Below are 21,088 nucleotides of genomic sequence, written 5' to 3'. Positions count from 1 at the left end.
AAAAAAAAAGAAGTCCAGAGTCGAGCAACATTGCGCATATTTCACATTTATTTCACACCTGACAAAGTGTTAAGTGTCCACAGACATTAGAAGACACAGGTCCAACACTCAAAGAACTTGAGCACAGAGTACACTACAGCCCATTCATTATGGTATAAAGTGGTTACAGCCGTGTGCTAGACCACACTTAGGTTTATATACAGAGCAAATCAACAGAAATATTGAAGCAAATACAGTAGGTACACGTAGTTTATATTAACTTCCTTCTTTTTTAAATTTGGAATATTTGGATGGATGAAAGATGTTTATTTGAAACGATGCTTGGAAAGACGTGGTAACACAGGATCCATTGAGAGTAAAAGAGAGACACATTATCAACTACAAACCTTAAAAATCTTGTTTATCTGCAATAGATATATAAGTTGACAAAGTCCTCTTGAATGCTTTGTTTTCAGGGCACCGTGTCAATGCGAACACCACATGCTCATAGTCAACTGTGATCCTTCAATTCGGTAAAATAATATGACTGAATCTATTATTTTTATGTGAATGCTACTCTTATACTGTATGGAGATAAATGAGATACGTTTGATACATTTCATTTAAAAGCTGAATAAATATGTACAGCATGCTATCATATACATAGCATTATCAAAGACAGGAATGGATAAAAAAACGTCAGGGCACTGGGACATATTACTGTCAACATATTGTCCAAAACCAAAATGTCTCTCTCTAATTTACATTTCAGATCCGTAGTCCATGTAAGAGTCTATCAAGGCATACTTATACTGCTGCTTATGAAGAAACCATTTTGAGAGGTAAGGACCAGAACTGCTGAACTCTCTCAGACACGTTCACAACTAGAAGTTGCTGCTACGTTTGTGCTCTTTGGGTTGGCTGGCCCATGGCACAAAACATCAATCCTCTTTCAGGATATCTAGAACAGCAACATGAGCAACATGCTAAATGGCTGTCTGACCAATAGCATGAGCTCGAACCAAGCCAAATGAGAGATTTATGAATTCATACACGGCCTCAGGTAATACCTCACCAAAGTAATTTTTTTTATACTTTGTATACACTGTCTTCATAGTTTCAAGGCAAAGGGTGGAGCAAAAACAAGGTGTATATGCTTATTATAACTGATTCATCTCACAAAAAAATGAATGGCTCTAATTAAAAAAATCTGTACTATATTGGTGATAACAAAACATTTGGTAAAAGCCATCAGAATTTATTGACCTTATGTTATATCTTGGAACACTAAAACTGGATCTTCTCTTACAAGACTTGATCTTATTGCTGCTTCACTAGGAAACACCATGTAAGAGGTTTGAATGCAGATATTCAGTATATTATAACATTTAAGGCTGGGTTGAGCTGAACATAGCAGTTACAAATGAGGAACTATGCAATTAAGATACAGCATTTTTAAACTTAAACTTCCTGCCTAATATTATTTGAAAAATGTAATGTTACCGAAATAAAATCTCCCTCATTTAATGTGCTCTGATGTATTTTCATTCAGTAAAAGGTCATTTAGCGTCACAGCTCCAATTTTTTGTGCAAAAAATGAAAAGTTGTAAATGAAGAACGATTAAAGAAGCTGATTCTCTTAGCAGCAGCGTCCTTGTGCAAATGAACCTAAATGCACCTGGTAAATAAAGCTCATTATCAAAAGTTGAAAGGTGAAGGTGAAAAATTATTTTTTGTAGCGCATTACAAATAGTGACCTCTTAATAAATTGTTTATAAAACATACAATGCTTAATAAATAAGTAAACATAGTAAAAATGACATTACAAATGAAAATAAAAACACAAAATAAACCTGCATGGTAGACATTTTGCACTTTTCCGATGCTGATTTTTGTTGAAATAATGGACATTTTACCTCTTTTTTAGTCTAAAATCAATAGCAAACTTCTGTCATCCACTGCATAAAAGGTGACTTCCAAATAAGCTATGCATCCAGTCAAAAATCACAATGATCATGGTAGAATGAACAAAACCAAGAGGCAGCTACTGAAGCCCAGGTAAAAGCACTTGACATCTACTCTGCAGAAGCACATACACAAACAGAGCGTCGAGTCACATTTATAAATGAACTAAGAGAAGGGCCGTGTTTAAGATGCTGTTTTGCCATTCTAGCTTTTAGCTATGTTAGAGGGAAGTTCTGAATATATTTCATTGTTGTAAATTTACACTAAATATGGCCTGACACACACACATAAACACACACAGACACACACTCTGTGAAGCCAGGCCCACAGTCTATGGTTGGCATGGACAGACTGAGAGGGGAATGCTGGGAAGGGCAGGCAAGAGGCAGCTGTGATGACACGGGGATAGGGCACTTATGATCACATGACCTAATTACATCATAACGGCCTGTTAGCTATCTGCTTATGGTTTCAGCCAGAGAAAAACACTTTCACATCCTCATCTGTCCTGATTTTCGTCTGGAAAGCTTAGACCTGTGGGTAGAGAGCGAGATTAGGAGAAATTCAGCGATATCATTGATCATGAACAGTTACGGCAGTGGTTCTCAACCGCTGAGCTGCAGCCCAAAAAATGGTTCAAAGTCTGTTTTGACATCGAAGACCTTTGGTCTAGTCTAACTTCATGACATTTTGGATCAAATTATTGGTAGAATTAGGCAGATGCCAACACAACAGTGTTATCGGAGTATTATTTATACACTATTATAGTATTTCTTCATATTTTGAATCAGCTTTTATTTGTATATTTTCATTTAAATTTTAGTTTTAATTTGAGTTCATTTGAAATATGTGACATAACCGAAAATAAAATCTCCCTCATCCAATGATTCAAATTAAAATATGCTGATGTATTTGCGTTTTGTAGCATACTAAAAAAATAGTGACCTCTTAATTTATTATGTTTATAAAACACAATACAATGCTTAAGAAATAAGTAAATGTAAAGATGTAATGTAAAAAAGACATTATAGATGAAAAGAAAAGAAAATAAACTTCTGTATGGTTTTTGTTGAGCTTTTTTATTTTTTATCTAATATTTATATTTTATTTTATTTCAGCTTTATTTTAATCAAATTATTTTAAATCATTTTAATTATTTGAACGAAAACTATGTTAGCTAACAATATCAAAACTAGTGTTCAACACAGACAGGTTGCATGCAATGTGATAAAATATAACAAAATTAAATTCAAATAAAAAGTGGCTAGTTTGTTGCAACCACAGTTTTTGTGTGGTGAATTACTGGCTTAACAGATAAAATCAAATCAAATAAAAAATCTAATCAAATCTAAGCTTTCACTATTCTTATGTCTCTCCCTGTTTCTACTTAATGTCCAATGTAAAATCTGGATCCTAAAGCAAAACCAGTTGAGAAGCACAGACCTAAAGTATTTCTTAAAATGAAAACGAGTCCACTATTGAATGAAGCCTTTATTATGTGTTATGTGATATTGTGCAAAAGGACATTAAATCACTGAATAGTCTGTGCAGGCTGAATTTATTTTGAATACCTGATAGTTCCTGCCAGCAGTGGGTTGAATGCGTACAGCCAGTCATGCATCTCTTTGTCATTGGCTGCTTGGAGGAGAATGTTGCGGTGCTCAGTGCACACTGCAAAAGTGTTAGGAGCCTGGAAACCAAACATCACATTGGTTAACAAAATCAGTAGACAGCTATTGCTAGCAGAACTCTTTACTCCGTAATCATGTGTATAATGTCATTGGATGAGGTATAAATAAATGGCCTCACCCTGAGCATGGCCTGCTGATCTTCGCTGTACTCCACCTGAGCAGAGGACAGGTTGATGATGGCTCTCTCCACGCAGTCTCTCTCACTGCGGTACAGGTAGACATATGGCCGCCGCACCACAATGTAACGCTTAACCCAGCCACTGGTGTGTGGCTCGAGAAAGTGTAGATAGCCTTTCTTTGACACAATAGGGCTGTAGTCAGGAAAAATTATAATACACATATACCAAATTATTTACAGGGCAATCAATAACATGATACATTAGGATGTTTAAGGTTTAAAGGGTAGGAGTTTTTCAACAGTGGTCTTGAATGTTATACTGACACCTAGTGGTGTGGATGCAATGTTATACAAAAGTAAAGGTTTTCAGTTATTTCATTGTACAAATATTTCCATGCATTTGTCAATTAAATAATTTTGCAACCTAAAGTGTCCAATATGGACCCGTTTCACACATTATTAACATTGTAAATCTAGAGTTTTTTATATTTTCATTTTTTTATTCATGTACATATATTATACTATATTTTGTGTTATATGACCTTGATATTAAATTACAGAAAAATAGCTGACATTACTTTGTGAGTGTTTCAAATACAACAGCTAAGGTAGCAATGGCAAATTTGACATCTTTCTCTCTTCTGACCAACATAATCACTGTCTCAATTTTTTTTCCTCTTTTGTAGGAAGACTTCTTTTGGGGAAGTCGTGGCCTAATGGTTAGAGAGTCGGACTCATAACCCAAAGGTTGTGGGTTTGAGTCTCGTACCGGCAGGGATTGTAGGTGGGGGGAGTGAATGTACAGTGCTCTCTCCCACCTTCAATACCACGACTGAGGTGCCCTTGAGCAAGGCATCGAACCCCCAACTGCTCCCCGGGCGCCGCAGCATAAATGGCTGCCCACTGCTCCGGGTGTGTGTTCACGGTGTGTGTGTGTTCACTGCTGTGTGTGTGCACTTTGGATGGGTAAATGCAGAGCACTAATTCTGAGTATGGGTCACCATACTTGGCCACATGTCACTTCACTTCACTTATTAAAAAAAAAAAGTAAAGTCATAGAAATGCTATTGTGGAATGGATTTCTTCTTTAGCTTTTGGAGCAAAAGGGAATGCAAGAATTATATTTGTTGTAGCTTTCATTCATTACACCTATGATGATTTCCGCTTCTAATAAACCAGGAAATGTGAAAAGGGTAAAGGAAGCAGTATTTGTCATGTGATCTCAACATGGCAGCCACCATGTAAAAACAATGATTCTCATGTGAGTGTACATCATTTCACACATTTGTCAACAAGTAATATTTTTAAGTGTAAAAATGGATGGAAAAATAAAGTATGGTAAAAAACGATTTAAAGGGGTCATATGATGCGATTTCAATTTTTTTTTGAAAAAGCTCTTGGTGCATAAAGAAGATCTGTAAAGTTGCAAAGACTAAAGTCTCAAATCCAAAGAGATATTCTTTATAAAAGTTAAGAGTCAGCCACGCCTACCTAAAACGGCTCGTTCTAACACGCCCCCACATATCTACGTCACGATGTGGGAATATTTGCATAATTGCCGCCCAAATGTTCACACAAAGAAAGAAGGCGTAACTTTTATTCTCGCTGTAGTATTGTTGTTGCCGCCGCCGCCATGTCGTGAAGGCGCTGTGTGTTTTGTTGTGAAAGTGAAACTACTTTGTTTGGCCTTCCAAAAGAGGACGATATCCGCTTCGTCATGCCTAGAACTGATCCGTGCTGGTCGCTAAGGAAATACATCAACTTTGTGCTGTGGATCGCCTTTCACCGTGGACGAAGCGGAGTCCAGCCCGGGGTCGTCACATTCGGTTACACATTCAAAATATTCAGATGTGTGCAGCACATTTTATGGAGGACTGTTTCCTGATCCTGGTAGAGTAGACTACAATGCCGGCTGTTCTGACTCACAGACAGTAAGTACGTTTTCATATTTAAAGAATTTGCCACTGATGATTCAAACGCGACTTTTGAGCAATGTAGAGTAGCGCTTGTTGTTTGTCATGTCTCCGAACACAAATGCAGACATGGTTTTATGTTTACGATGCAACGCAACGTGTAAAAAGACAGTATAAGTCATTATAATCCGTAATTATGTCCCCACTGGATGCAACAAATACCTCGTTTGTAATGGGTTTTAATGTTTTTGTCTCGTTGCTCCGGCCAGTGTTCTGACAAATAATGCTACCTATCAGATTATGCTACCAACACTGTATTTATTCTACTGTAAGGGTAGGTTTAGGGTTGGGGTAGGTTTACATGTTAATAAAGCCTCACACCTTATTAATATCATGCTGGAATCAAAATCTGATAGGTAGCACTTTTCGCTATAGAATTATGCTACCATCTGTTTTATTGGACACGGCATCACAGTATGGTAAGGGGCGTAACATTTCCGTCACACACTTGAGGTATTCAGCCAATAACACACACTGGATAGCTGGCCAATCAGAGCACACCTCGCTTTTCCAGATGAGCTTTGTAAAAATCGACGTGTATCAGAAATGCGGGGCATAGAGAAGAAACAATAATGTACAGTATGTGGAAAATAATGTGTTTTTTTAACCTTAAACCGCATAAACACATTTCATTACACCAAATACACAAAATAATGTTCTTTTTAGCAACATCATATGACCCCTTTAATAGTCTTTTCCATACAACCTTCCCTTCAAAACACACACACACAAACATTTCAATCAAATACACCAAAAAGTTGGATTTTTTTGCTGCCTGCCTGCACAAAGCTTTAGTGTACTTTTAATGTTAAAATTTAGTTGAGGAGGTAAATTTCCGAGACAGAATGTTTTGGTTGCTACCTGACGCGAATCTCCTGGATGTTTGGGATGAAGGTGCAGCTCCTGAGTTTTCTCTCTATAGGGCTGAAGGGGTCGAGATCAGGGCTAGAGGCACCAGAGTTTGCCTCAGCATCTCTGTAAAATCACACAGAACAAGAAAGTCCTGTTAGTTGTAAAGTATTTGAGGTGTTCTGAGACTGACTGTATAGGCTGATTCTCAGAGAACTAGTATTAGCCATACTGTTATCATATTAGCAGAGACTCCTGGGTTTTGTGTTGAAAATACACTGACCTGACGTCTGGACTGCCATAGTGCCCATCCACCAGTGACGGACAGGTGGAGGAGGGTGTCAAAGTGCTCAGAGGGGAAGAAGAACTGTCTCTTAAAAGTGATGCAGACATCTCTGATAGCTAAAAAAAAAAAAGAGCACCACCAGATGATAAAGCTGGCAACACATTCAAAGTGTCTCGTTCATTATATTCCAGAAAATGCCAAGCTTACCCTTAAAGCATCTATTACACTAATCATGCTGCTCTACTCTAAATGAGTGAATGAGTATGAAAGTGAAATGAAGACAAATTTTTTAAATGGTTAAAAGAAAAAGACTGTTAAATGAGACATAAGAAGAAAGAGAGAGAGAGATCTGGTCTGCATGGGCGAGAGAATGAGGCAAGGTCTGGATGGACACTAGGGCTGTAAAGGCTCACCTTGCTCTCACTGAGACTGCTGCTCACCTGGCTGTACTGCCTGTTGAAGGTGTGCATGAGCAGTCGCACACACTGAAAAAAAAATAAATGTAGGAAAAGGGAATAAAAAACATAAAGTAACAACATAAAGAGTTTTATAATTTCAGAGTGGTGGTTTTCAATTTAGTAAAATAATAGTTAACAGAAATAAAAACTTATGGCTTAATCTCACCAGGACCAAATTTTAACATATGGACATCGTGATTTGAAAAACTAAATGTATCTCTATTAACTTCACACCGAATCTGAAATAATATATTGCAATGATTCTGTTTTTTTTCTATTAAAATGTCAGTCTTATTTATTTATTGTTGTACGGCAAACAATTCTTTGAGGTATCTGAATATTTTTTAGAATGGAGTTTAAGTAAGTAAATAAATAAGAAAACATAATCGGTCTGAATATTGAGCCTTGTGGTACTCCTTATCTTATCCTTAATATATATATATATATATATATATATATATGTATATATACATATTATTTTTTCTTACAAGTCTTATCTTTTTCTTATTTATTTTTTTCTTATTTATTTCTTAGTCCTATATACATACATACATAAAATTGAATTAATTTTCATTTGCCTATCCAATTGGCTTTTTGTTCATTTGTTTGTTTTGAACATAAAATTGTATTTATACATACATACATATATACATATATACTGTATATATATATATATATATATATATATATATATATGCACACTTTTGTTTGGTTTAGTCAAAGTGGACTAGGTGGGAATAGCCTATCAGTGTCATGTTATGTGAATATAAAGCAGCAGACATTCACCTTGGCAGCCAGCTCCCTCTGCCTCTCGTTGGGACTGTCCAGACACAGACTGACTACTGGGTTGATCACGGGGCTGGAGGCCTTTGGTGAATCCATCAGGTCTTTGCCACAGAAAGAGTCCTGTCCCAGCAGTAGAGATGCTTCCAGCTTCTCTCTCAGCAGAAGGTAATGCCTGGTCTTCTCCACCTGTAAGCAAACACAGACCTCACAGTCATTTACTTGAATGAAAACAAAAAGCCAAAATTAAAAGCCCTTAAACATTCAGATGGACCATATTTTACCTCTTGTAGGAGGCTAAGTTTCTCCAGCTCCCACTGGTGGTCCAGGATGAGGCTGTCGCTGCGGGGCCTCCAACCCGCAAGGTTCTCCTCTCCGCGCACATATGCCACTGAGGTGTCCAGCACCCGTCTGCGCCTCCTTTGCATACCTGCACCATCATGGCAGAACAAAAAAATGAATCAAACAAAAGGGTTAAATGTGCATATTTATGTGATAAAAAATTTATAATTTGTACATTTGAATTTGTACATAATAACTTACCAGGGCTTCCAATGTCAGCCAAATGGCAGAGGCTTAATTCATACACTCCAGTCACACGGTTACTGAGACACGAAAGACCAATTAACCATTTAACTCCACTATTACGATGATAATCCAAATGAAAAACTGTTTTTAGATATCAGTTTTGAGCATTAAAGCTTGGAAATAGTGCATTGATTAACTCAAAATCAATTTACTTGACTGCAAAAAGAGGCCAGCAAACTTTCCTCACCTCTCAGACGGCCTAAAGGCACCAGTGCTGAAAAGGTTTCGAATGGAGCGACATGCAGGAAGTTTAGCATCTCTAGAGTAGAACACCATGCAAAAGTCCTTAGTGATGACAGTGGGCTGAGTGCAGTTCTCCATCTAAACATTACAGCAACAAGTTAGTTGAATCTCATAATCAAATTCAGAGCTAAACTACTGACTGTGTAGTCTGAATTTACTGTTACTTGTGTTGATACTTCATTTTATTAGTTCCAATATCTCCCACATCGATTAAATGTCATAATCTGATCACTTTAGTTTGAAAGAGTCTTCCTCACCTCAAGATAGGTGGAGAGGGTGATGTAAATTTTCTCTCTATATGGAGTGACACGGTTCAGCAGGAGGGAGTTGTGCATGGAGCTGTCCCATGCGGCCTCAAAGCGGTAAAATTTCCTGAAAAGTTGCAAACAGTTTTGAGAATTATATCACTGCTTATATTTTTCTTTATTTGTACAAGTTTGAAAACGAATGGTGGGTTACAACAAACATAAAAAATACTGTATGCTTAAGGATATAGCATACCTATGGTCAATTCCCAATGACACTCTGACAAAGAAATTAACATGTTAGTGAATTAAAATTTTGTTAACATACTAATTTTAATTATGTCATTAAAAATATCAGAATATTAAGAATACAATTTTATTTAAATACATCTATGTGAATTAGTTATGAGTTGTTAGCACACATTTTAATTAATATTAAGAGTAATTGATTAATATACATTAATTAATTGACCTTATACATACATTATACATACATATACATAATATATACATAATACAAATCATTTTAATAAATAGAATTCATGTAAACACTTTGTTATTGCTAACATTGCTATTTTATTATGACACAATAGTCATATTGCAAATAGCAAAAACAGCTTGTAAAAGCATTCTGTTATTGAGAGGTACTGGAGGAAGGATCAGTGGTGTACCTGTCATCATAAGATGGTCGTATGTAGCCTGAAGACAGGATGTTGAGGGACAGGATGTTGGGGTCGATGATAGTCTCATCCGCCTCGGGTGTGTTACGGATACGCCCTAAAAAAGAACAAAAGAAATGCTGAGTCATCTGAAACTCTGCCTGACATCTCCATTTGTCCTCTATGCCAGTAGTGCTTAATGTGATGGATAAAAAAATTTTAAAAGAAAAAAATAGCACAGCATTTTCTAACCTATGACGAGCTCTTTAACCTCCTTCCACTCAATATCACTGCCGGTTTCATGGGCAATAGTTACTGTAATTCTCCTTTGGATGCCCTGCAGAAAATATGAAAAATCCTCAATTTTTATCTCAATCTACAAAACTGTTAAAAACATTGGGGTCTGTAAAAACTTTTTTCACGGAAATTAATACTTTTATTCAGCAAGGAAATATTAAAGTAATCAGAAGTGTAAGTAAAGATATTTATAATGTTACAAATTTTAAAAAGTAGTGTAAATAAAATATCATCTGTACTAGGCATGGGCCGGTATGAGATTTTGACGGTGTGATAACCTTAAGCAAAAATATCACGGTTTCACGGTATCACGATATTGTTGTTACAGCTCTAAAATGTGTTAATTTGAAATGTCTGGGTAAAAAAAAAAAAAACTGAACACAATATATTTTGAGCAACATACAGAATATTTGGAAAAGTAGTATTTGTTTATTTTTTCTTTTATTTGTTTCTGAAATGTGGGCTGTCCTGCAGCTTTTGATGTGGATGGTTGATTTGCTGCTAGAGCTACTGTTGCCCTAAAAAGAAGAAAAATAAAGACTGACATCTTTATTTAACCTAAATTTGTAATACAGTGTTTCCTTGATTACCGCTGTAAACAAAGCAGCGCTGCGCTGAAACACTGCTTTAATATGAACTATACAAAGATGAGATTAAAAGAAAATACCACGTAAACTTTTCTGAAGACAGTCAGTTCCCCTCAGAAACACATTCATATAAACCCCAATAACCCCAATAATCAACCTGAGGGATTCCTACACTTTCAGTCTTTGAGGAGACATGAAAAACAGCGCATACAGCAGGAACGGTGTAACGCAAAATATTAGCGGTTTTGAAACCACGGTATACCTTGAAACCGGTAATCGGCCCATGCCTAATCTGTACTACCATTAAAGGGGTTAATAGGGACAGAAAGATGGATTCATGTTTACCTGGTGCAACAGGAATGTACCATGGCAGGGCATTCCACCCCTGTGATCAACAACAGCTGGGATGTAGCTAAAAAAAAAGTACACAAACAGGTACAAGGGTTATATTATATATGAATAACCTACCATACATATAAGATTCAGTGAATAACTAGGAACTGATATACCAAAATGTGTTTTCAGATACTCACTCTCCATTGGCCTCCAGCTCACAGATCTCAAAGAATGCCATAAGGTCATATTTGCAGTGACAGGGGCCAGCAGTGGAGCGTGTCAGCGTGTTCAGTTTAGTGGCGGGCACTGGGGAGAGACAAGAGGTAGAGTTCAGACACAGACAGACCACAAGTACTGTATGTACTGGTCAAGAAATGAGACAAAACATCACCCTACCTGGCTTTGACAAAGGCATAACTCTAGGGAACTGCCTTCTTGTTGGACGTAAGGAACTATAGGGAGGGAGGGAACATTTTATTTGACATTTTAGGTGACTAAAACGTAGGGGTGCTCCGATCAGGATTTTTGAGGCCGATCACCGGTCGCCGCTCACAGAAAGCAGTATCTGCCGATACCGATTACTGATACCGATCTTTTTAAAGCCTTCTTTTTTATAATTTATAACTATTTATAGTGATACTCCAATCAGGATTTTTAGACATTTATTCAGGGCCTGAATTTCATTTTTGAAAATGGGGTGAATTCCCCTCTTAGGTGACTCTTGTGAGAGGGGAAGCAGCTTTCACACAGGAGTCCACTACTGATCTGTGGCTGTTTACCACAAACACAACATTTATCCATTATTTTGATTTCAAATCCAAACATTGTCACTGAAAATGCTTTTTCAGCATTGCAATTCTTTTTTTTTACACAGTACAGTAATACAATCTTTCAAAGACATGTTTAAACAATAAACATAAGCAACACATTATTCAATGCTCTTTACTTTTGCATTTACTTTAGATTTATACATTAAGTTTTTCAAGCAAGTGGCAAAACATTTAAACTACTTTTCTTACGTTATCACAAACTTACCACAGAAATAGTCAGCTCTACTGCTTTTCCTTTTGCATTTAAATCTTTATTAAATGCAATCCTGCGGTTCATAAAGAACTTTGCTTTCCTAAGTGCCATCTATTATTGCCCTGTTTATCTAAAAGTGCTCTTTCCCTTTAAACCTAGCCCAAAAGCAGAGATCTTTTTTTGAGATCTGCCTTTTTAGAGACCGCTGATCAATCATCCCAACGTGATTATCGACCGATAATGATCAGTAGCCGATCAATCGGAGCATCCCTACTAAAAAGTATTATAATAATATAAATCTAAAGTTGCTTACCTAATTAAGTCCTTGCAGAGAGGAGGGAAAGGCTGTTTCTGGTAGTGGCCGAACACCTCAAAAACGATTGGCTGACTCTTGATGTATTCCATGAAAGACTTTGTGACCTCCACGGTTATCTGCAATAGTAGCAAACCGCATAAATTATTTATGTTTGATTTATTTCTAACATCTCAAACATGGTTGAATTACTTCATTAATAAATGGCACAAAGGTTGATTACATTTTGTACATGGTAGAATCCCAGTGGAGGCCCTCGGCCTGTATTCTTCAATGGCTCAGTGGAAAATGCCTCGTCATGCCTGTGAATAAAGCTGGAAAAAGACACAGGACAGCTGAGATGAGATTGCATCAGATGTCTTATGAGCATCCTGGATGAGTGTTTGCAGAAGCGTCATTCAAACTGAGGGGGCACATTGTTTTTGAGTATGTTTTTTTTTGTTTGTTTTGCAAAAAAAGTGTTTGTCTAAACCACTGTGTCTGAAATTTGTACGTAATGTGCAGAAGTATTTGCCTTTCAAACCCTAAAATCTGTCAGCACAGTTTATTTTATGGAAAATCCTGATAAATCTATGGATGTGATATATCTACTCACTTGAACTGGCAGAAGATATCTGCATACTCAGCAGAGATGCTGGAGGCCTGAAGCACTGTGACCCTGAAGGTGAAGTTGCTGCCGATATTCAAGTGCTGGAGTGATATTTCCTGAGTCACATCAAGAGGACATTCCAGACCACCCTTCAGAGGACTGTTAGGAACATCAGGAGAGGCTAGATGCAGCAATGCATGAGAAAACAGTTAAGATTAGAATACAAATACTGTCTGACTCTTATCTTGTGTAAGTCACTTATATTACTATTAACAACTACAACTAACAACTAAACGGTAAAAATATCACAGTATGATTATTGGGCATATTATTTTATGTTCTGGCATGTATAAATCTATTATAATGTATTGTGCAAAATTTATATCAATCACTTAAAAATAAATAAATGAGGCCATCAGTAATGTTTTTTTAAAGGGGTCACATGATGTGATTTCAAGTTTTCCTTTCTCTTTGGAGTGTTACAAGCTGTTCGTGAATAGATAAGATCCCTAAAGTTGCAAAGACTAAAGTCTCAAACCCAAAGAGATATTCTTTATAAAAGTTAAGACTCGTCCACGCCCTCCTAAAATGCCTCGTTCAAACACGCCCCACATGTCTACGTCACGATGTGGGAAGATTTGTATAACGCCACCCAAATATTCACGCAAAGAAAGAAGGCGTAACTTTATTGTTGCTGCCACCGCCGCCGCCGCCATGTTGTGAAGACGCTGTGTGTTTCGTTGGCGAAAGCAAAAATACTTTGTTTGGCCTTCCAAAAGAGGACACGACTAGAAATCAGTGGTTAAGTTGTATTTACAACACTGTTCCAGAACAGTTCAAACCAAATATTCAGATGTGTACAGCGCATTTTATGGAGGACTGTATCCTCATCCTGGGATAGTAGACTGGCTGTTCTGACTCACAGTCTGTAAGTACGTTTTCATATTTAAAGGATTTGCCACTGACGATTCAAACGCGAGTTTTCAGAAGTGTAGAGTAGCGCTTGTTGTTTGTAATTTCTCCGATCACAAATGCAGACATGGTTTTAGGTTTACACGGCGCGATGCAACGCAATGCGTAAAAAGACAGTATAAGTCATTATAAACCGTAATTATATCCCCACTGGATACAACAAATGCCTCCTTTATAATGGGTTTTACTGGTTTTGTCTCGTCGCTCCGGGACACGGCATCACAATATGGTAAGGGGCGTAACATTTCCATCACACGCTTGAGGTATTCGGCCAATCACAATGCACTGGATAGCTGGCCAATCAGAGCACACCTCACTTTTCAGACCGATGAGATGTGTAAAAATCGGCGCGTTTCAGAAAGGCGGGGCATAGAGGAGAAACAATAATGTACAGTATGTGGAAAATAATGTTTTTTGAACCTTAACCCACATAAACACATTTCCAAATACACAAAATAATGTTCTTTTTAGCAACATCATATGACCCCTTTAAACATATTACCTGCACAGGTGTTGTTGTTGACCTCATCAGCACTGAGGCCCATCTCTGAGTTTTGTCCTTCTCCTTCTACGATTCGCAGCTCCTCTTGAGATGTATTTGTGTGAGACATCCCACCGGTGCATGATTCTGTATGGAACTAAGCAGAGAGAAAAACAATTCTTGATAGTGTCTCACCTTCTATGAAAACAATTGAATACCTAAAAATCTAAAGCCCAACTCCACTTCAGAGATAATAACTGTGAGAAGGAATTTGCCAAGCAGAAAAAAAAGAATCAGTTACATTAAATGAGTAACACAACCAACCTTCTCAAACTGTTGATCCTCAAATGAGATCTTGGCAGTTCCTGATTGTCTTACACCTGAGCCATAATCAGGAGCCTCTTCATCAGCTGTGACAAGAAATTAAAGATTATGGCAACAATGTAATATTTAATCCTATTTCTGTCAGGACCACTATCGTCAAAATGATAGATACTTAGCATAAAGTTTGGTTTGGCGGTATGGTTCTGTTCTGGGCAAAAAACTCCCTGCCCATCCATTCAGCCTGTCATGAATGAGCAGGGAGAGCAGCAATAATAACCCCCCTAGGGTTAACAGAACAGAACAAGGCAAATATCATTAATGTACTTAATGATATTTAAGTGTAACACTTTATTCAAGATAAAGGAGTCTGATTAGCAAGGAATATCAGAAAGCCAAGTCCTGACTGTGGCGAAGGGAGGAGCTGGGGATGGAGGAGGGTAATTTGCGCCTGAGCAAGCTGAAAAGCTGCTGAATAATACTGAATAGAGATTATATAGGAATACCGCGATAGGTGTCGTATTCTTATAGGTAGATATGATCAGCTGAGAATCAGCTGATGCAAGCTTGACTCACGTGACCTGCCAGAACTAACGCTAACGCTTAATTTATGATTGCATACTCAAAACAATTCTAAACATTATCAGAGGAAGGAAATAAATAAATACATACACACAAACATACATACATACATATTTGATTCATAAAAAACAAGAGAATTTACCAATGAAATATATAAAACATAGTCGGTCTAAATACTGAGCCTTGTGGTACACCTATACTGTACACCTATAAAAAAGTCAAACAATACTTCAGTTAAATTTCTAATTGGAATCTGCTCAAAATAGCTTTGTGAAAGCATCATGAAGATGAACTTACCTGATATGGCTTGTACTGCCACACGGAGGAACCCCTTGACCTCGCCTTTCTCACTCACAATGGCCACACGGTGCACTAATGGCACAGGGTACAGCAGATTACTCAGATACACAAATGCCCTATGGGAGAAGAAGGAGAGGATGATGGGGAAAAGGAGGAGAGTCAAAGAAAGAAGAGGGATTTGAGACAGTTGATGGGGTGAAAAAAGAAGAAAAAGTGTTAACATGAATGGAAAAAGATGTTTAAATGGGAAAAATGTCAGTGAAGATCAACTCAGCCACACTGCCACTAGACAACACAACATCTTACACAAAAAAGCAACCAAACAAGAAGCTGCTCCAGCGAAAGCCAAAAAGTCTGCGGTTCATCTGTGAATACTCTATTAGAGCCTCCATTCTCATAAAATGATACAGAAATTGGTGATAGCAAGGGTTTTGGTCTCTGTGGGGGTTGGTGAAAGTGTTTCAAGAACATGCATATAGAGGAGAACTGCAGCACAAGCTACCTTACACTATAACATTTGACTAACTGCTCTAATTGTCAAGTCATAAACATAGGCGAAGATATCGAAATGCATATCGCTTGTCATACATCTGATTTTAATTGAAGTTTCAGTAACTGATTGAAGGTTTAATTATAATTCCATGTCACAATTATGTGTCTATGAAATCCCTGAACTAGACATGACATCGAATGCAGTTAAGTTTGGTGACAGATTTGTACAAATTCATTCATTCAATTCAAATCTGCCCTCTTGATGCCAATTTGTTGCTGGACAAAGCTTGACAGGCCGGGTTCAAGAGTGGCAGGAGGTGTGGCCAGAGGGGAGGAGCTTTCAACAAGATTGGTGAGGCGCAAATACAGCATGCTCAGATAAACAAAATGTTTAGTGAGAAAATAAACTCCAAATTTGGCTTGTTGGGCCAGATGCAAACTGGAAAGCAAAAAATTGAAATGACATTAACATACATGAATTTAACCTCCATCAACTTAAAAGAGAAATCAAAGTCAACACATGTCACAAATCTTGTATGTTGCATGTGCGCAGGGAAGTGAGAGTGTGGGTGCCAATCCAAAACTGTGATACAAATTTTAGCTCTGGCATGCCTGATTGAGACTGCTGTAGTCGAAACCAGCTCTTTCATTTTGAGCGCTGCAGCTTTTCAGACAAAACAATCAGCTGATTTATACCGATCACAGAAACAACGGAATTCTGCAGAGGATGCTAATTTCATTTCAGTGAAGAACAGACAAAAATGTATTATGCTGCCATACAATGCTGTATCTTTCAAAACATTGCAGAATTGACGCGACTGGCATTCACAACACTATTAATTTTGTCCTGTAGAGCCACCCATGTTCAAATGCCTCCAAATGCCTAAAGTTGCCCTATGTAACAATATACATCCATTAGGAATCTATGTCACCAGTGGTCTACTGTGTTTCACAGTCAGTATCTTGACATTGCTATTCATTTTGTTCAGCTTCCTCTCATTCAGTTACTGAAAACCTCAGATACCACTGAAATGGTCCCTTTCAACACTGTATGCAACAATATAAGATTATCAATGCATAAGAAAAAAGATAAAAGCTTTGTTGTCTTAGAAGTAAAACACATCTTAAACATGCAGAAAGAGGCATTAAAACTGCCTTCAGATCAGGTGAACAGTTTCACACTTTCAAAGTCAAATGTTGTAAGACAGACCATAAAGAAATATATATATTTTTAAATATTTTATTTATTATATTATATTTACATTGACATATTAGGATAGCATCATTCTTTATTCATCTATGTATTTATAATTAAAATCTAAATTTGTGTTGTTATCATTATTATTAATACATGTACTATATACTTTATTATATTTACATTGACAATGGAATGTCATCAACATTTATTAATTTGTTTGTTTGCTTGTTTGTTTATTAAAAATCCAAAGTATTATTATTATTATTATTATTATCAAATGTATTGTATTTTATTATATTTGTTGTGACAAAACAGAACAGCATCAAAATGTATTTATTGTTCAAATTCAAATAATAATAATAATTATTATTAATAACTACTATTATATTTCATTTAACTGTATTTACATTGACATAATAGAATGGCATCAAAAACTTATTTATAAAAAAAAAACTAAGATCCAAATCATTCTTATTCTAATTATTAATAATAAATGCCATCCAAGAAAATGACAGTATAATGTAGAACACTAGAAGAAAAATATGGCAGTAATGTTTGTTTAGCAAGAAATTCATTTTTACCTGTTTTACCTGAAAACATGAGAATACATTTAGGAACTGACCAAAATGATCTTTATCTTTGCAAAAGATATTCTCCCCCCTGTCTGTGATGTTCATTTATTTGGTGCCCTGTTAGGAAGTTCTAGTAACAGTCCCTGTTGTCTGTGTCTCAGTGTGAAAGAGCTAGTTTCCTCTGACAGCATGCTCCTGAAACCTCACCAACCTTCCCACTAAACTGAACAGAGGCCAGCGGTCGTAAAAGGGGTCCTGGCCATCGCTGACACCTGGGCAGTGCTCCTCCACACCATCCTCCTCCTCTCTCCCAAGCTCTGAGCCAGGGTCCTCCATAAAGATCTCATCATCCAGGTCATCCAACTCCTCCTCCTCCACCTCGACTTTTCCATAATGCCGCTCATCAGCGAGCTCGGTTATGTCAGAGTCAGGGTCAGAGAGGGTGGGGGAGAGGGTAAGGTCACTCATGCGCTCGCTCATGCACGTGTTGAGAATGGGAGTGCTGGTGCAGCCGAAAACACGGGAACTGGGTTAGTACAACACCGCACACGCACACGCCGTTTCCAGTCATGTACAGTGGGAATACCAGCATCCACTCAGCACTTTAAAGCATACAAATTTGACTGGTCAATTACTCACCGACCAACCAGACGGAACCATGGAAAGCGGTCATAGAAGGGGTCACCGCCGGACATCATATGATCACAGTCCTCGACTGCAGTACTGGGCACCTCTGCTGCTCGGTCATACATTTCTCTCATCAAATCCAGTCTTTGTCTGCTGAGACAACAGTAATGCATCAACAAAACATACTCTGTAATGTTATATGCAATGTTCTATTTATATGCTCACTTTGTAAGCATAAACCAAAAAGGGAAAGGTGGCTAACATTCATTAAACCCCAATAGCTTTAGCCTATTAGCTTTGAGATCATCAACATGCTGGTCTACTCCTAAAGGGTGAAATTAACAGCTACATGCATTTAAAATGTACAATATTTGTCTTCTAGGAACAGAAAAAAATATTAATGATTCACTCTACACAGTGCATCCAAATTTTTGTCTCTTTAGAATAAGAATGAACTACCTACAGTAATACCACCTGCCTCTGATTAGCAATACCAAATAGTCATGACTGTGACATAAATTTAAGTCTATTTGGCCATTATTCAAGAGCATAAGCATTGATAGAGTAGAAAATATGATCTTGTTCATTTTACAGTACCTGAATGAATCCCTTTTTAGTTTGAAATTAGTGTTGAGGGTGTAAACAAGCTACATGCTCATCATAATTTAAAATAGTTCAACTACAGTCAATCTACTCAGTTAAAAAGTTAATTTGATACTACTAGAGTAGCTACAAACAAAATGTATGTAACAAAGATTTTTAATAGGACAATCTCTTTTTAGCAATCAGATATATAATTTAAACGGTATAATTATGTTGGTGCGAAAACAATGAGGGTTGTTGAATTGGTTTGTGAATAATTTATTTACATGAACCGTCTGACCTAACAATTCACTAAAATTGATCAGACTTCCCAATGCAACATATGAGACAGACATTCATATGACATTGATGCAGCATTTTTTCATGTTACACCACTTCTGATGTAAAAAGTAGCATATTACTGGAAAAGTGACACCATTTTGAAAGTAGCTGAGCTATAACTCGTCATGCATAATAACTACAGGGCTAGACTCATCTTGTGGGCATTATGTGCATATTGTGTATGTTTAATCTCACTGTACCTGAGTTTGTCCAGTGTCCAGTAGTGTGTGGCACCATTTTTCTGGTCCTGAACCTCTACTGCTACGATGGTGCGAGGGAACAACCTTTTCTCCCTATCTTTGGCTATGCTGGGGGGCAAGAGGTCAGGGGGCAGCGGGGAGTACAGTGTGTCCGTTAGTAGTACAAACTGAAACTGAACCTGCAAAGAAAAAAGGGAACAATTTATAGATTTTTTATTTTATCTAAAAATAACTTTTTTTATTAAGCTGACCTAAAATTATTTCAGTGTACCTTTTTCTTTAGCTCCACACTAATGGCATTAGCCTCCTTGAGGAAAATTGCATTTCCCCAGAGCAAGTCTCTGAGAGAGGTGAACTGATAGAATCGCCATTTCCGGAAAGCCCAGAGGGCCAGTTCTGTCTCTTGCTTTGTCCACGGCACTGCAGGACCAAAATATGAACCCATTTCAAATGAGATGTCTCAGAAACAACTAACACACTACAACACATGTTTTAAGAACATGAAATAGAATGCTAATTTGATTATGCATTTGATATGGATCAGATCATACAGTACCTATTTATTTATTTATTGCCAAACACCCTAGTTGTTTGGAATTTTGCTTGGTAAGCTCATCAACAATAATAACAAACATTAAAATACATACAATATATAAATACATACACATACAGTGGTGTGAAAAAGTGTTGGCCCCCTTCCTGATTTCTTACAGAGGAATTAAGAGCATGAACAATCCTACAATAAGTGCTGTTCAAAAAACTTGTAGACTTAGTTTTAATTGCTCCAAGGCGTCTGCCTGAATGAAGAGGCGTAAAGAGGTGTCTGGCTGGATGTAAGGGATCTTTCAGGATTGTTAAACCTTTTTTCTGCAAAAGTGAAACATAGATCTCATCAATAGTGGGAAGATCACAACCAATCATTTTCGAAGCAACCCGAGTTATGTTACTAATCTGACTTCTCTGCTGAGCTGTGGAGCTGCCAAACCACACTATAAGTGAGAAAGTCAGCAAGCTTTTAATGACAGCTCTATACAAATTTAACATACCAACTTTAGATACTCCAAACTTTTCAAGCTGTCTTAAGAAAAAAAGCCTTTGATGAGATTTTTTAATAATGCCTCTTAGGTTGTCGTCCCACTTTAACATTGCAGAGATAGTAGTCCCGAGAAACTTAAAACATTGAACATTTTCAATGTCCTGACCATTAATAGTCAATGGCAAAACAGCATTTGTCTTCCGTCTGAAATTAAACACCATTTCCATTGTTTTTAGGACATTCACCTTCAAATTTTGAGTACAACTCCATTCGAACAGTGTAGAAACCTCCCTTCTATAGTCCGATTCGTTATTATTTGTAATTAAACCAATTAATGTAGTATCATCTGCAAACTTAAAAATTTGCACTGATTTACAATGTGAAACACAATCATTAGTGTA

At 37.1% G+C, this 21,088-nt stretch overlaps 1 protein-coding gene across 10 annotated transcripts in view; it reads right to left on the bottom strand.

Moving 5' to 3' along the window:
- Window positions 1-26: 26 nt before the first annotated feature.
- kif1ab (kinesin family member 1Ab) overlaps window positions 27-21,088 on the bottom strand; it is a 53,952-nt gene continuing 32,890 nt past the window's right edge. For 4 of the 10 annotated variants that reach the window (XM_016278406.1, XM_016278410.1, XM_016278408.1 and 1 more), the window contains 27 exons: window positions 19,923-20,071; window positions 19,652-19,830; window positions 18,540-18,677; window positions 18,112-18,402; window positions 15,636-15,754; window positions 14,760-14,845; window positions 14,457-14,592; window positions 12,989-13,163; window positions 12,617-12,707; window positions 12,394-12,512; window positions 11,454-11,509; window positions 11,255-11,363; window positions 11,067-11,133; window positions 10,090-10,174; window positions 9,850-9,955; window positions 9,435-9,458; window positions 9,191-9,305; window positions 8,878-9,011; window positions 8,646-8,707; window positions 8,387-8,532; window positions 8,106-8,291; window positions 7,275-7,346; window positions 6,859-6,977; window positions 6,588-6,701; window positions 3,754-3,946; window positions 3,516-3,634; window positions 27-2,478 (listed from right to left, as the gene is read on the bottom strand). In XM_016278406.1, coding sequence (XP_016133892.1) covers window positions 2,436-2,478; window positions 3,516-3,634; window positions 3,754-3,946; window positions 6,588-6,701; window positions 6,859-6,977; window positions 7,275-7,346; window positions 8,106-8,291; window positions 8,387-8,532; window positions 8,646-8,707; window positions 8,878-9,011; window positions 9,191-9,305; window positions 9,435-9,458; window positions 9,850-9,955; window positions 10,090-10,174; window positions 11,067-11,133; window positions 11,255-11,363; window positions 11,454-11,509; window positions 12,394-12,512; window positions 12,617-12,707; window positions 12,989-13,163; window positions 14,457-14,592; window positions 14,760-14,845; window positions 15,636-15,754; window positions 18,112-18,402; window positions 18,540-18,677; window positions 19,652-19,830; window positions 19,923-20,071 — 3,233 coding nt within the window. In that variant the 3' untranslated portion in view covers window positions 27-2,435. The remainder of the gene's footprint in view (window positions 2,479-3,515; window positions 3,635-3,753; window positions 3,947-6,587; window positions 6,702-6,858; window positions 6,978-7,274; window positions 7,347-8,105; window positions 8,292-8,386; window positions 8,533-8,645; window positions 8,708-8,877; window positions 9,012-9,190; window positions 9,306-9,434; window positions 9,459-9,849; window positions 9,956-10,089; window positions 10,175-11,066; window positions 11,134-11,254; window positions 11,364-11,453; window positions 11,510-12,393; window positions 12,513-12,616; window positions 12,708-12,988; window positions 13,164-14,456; window positions 14,593-14,759; window positions 14,846-15,635; window positions 15,755-18,111; window positions 18,403-18,539; window positions 18,678-19,651; window positions 19,831-19,922; window positions 20,072-21,088) is intronic. The other 6 variants (XM_016278416.1, XM_016278407.1, XM_016278412.1 and 3 more) reach the window with 3 other exon arrangements.

The sequence above is a fragment of the Sinocyclocheilus grahami genome, unplaced genomic scaffold (genome assembly GCF_001515645.1).
Source record: "Sinocyclocheilus grahami isolate Dianchi unplaced genomic scaffold, SAMN03320097.WGS_v1.1 scaffold121.1, whole genome shotgun sequence".
Lineage (NCBI taxonomy): Eukaryota > Metazoa > Chordata > Actinopteri > Cypriniformes > Cyprinidae > Sinocyclocheilus > Sinocyclocheilus grahami.
The sequence above is the reverse complement of the archived record's forward strand: the minus strand, read 5'-3'. Positions and strand labels throughout refer to the sequence as shown.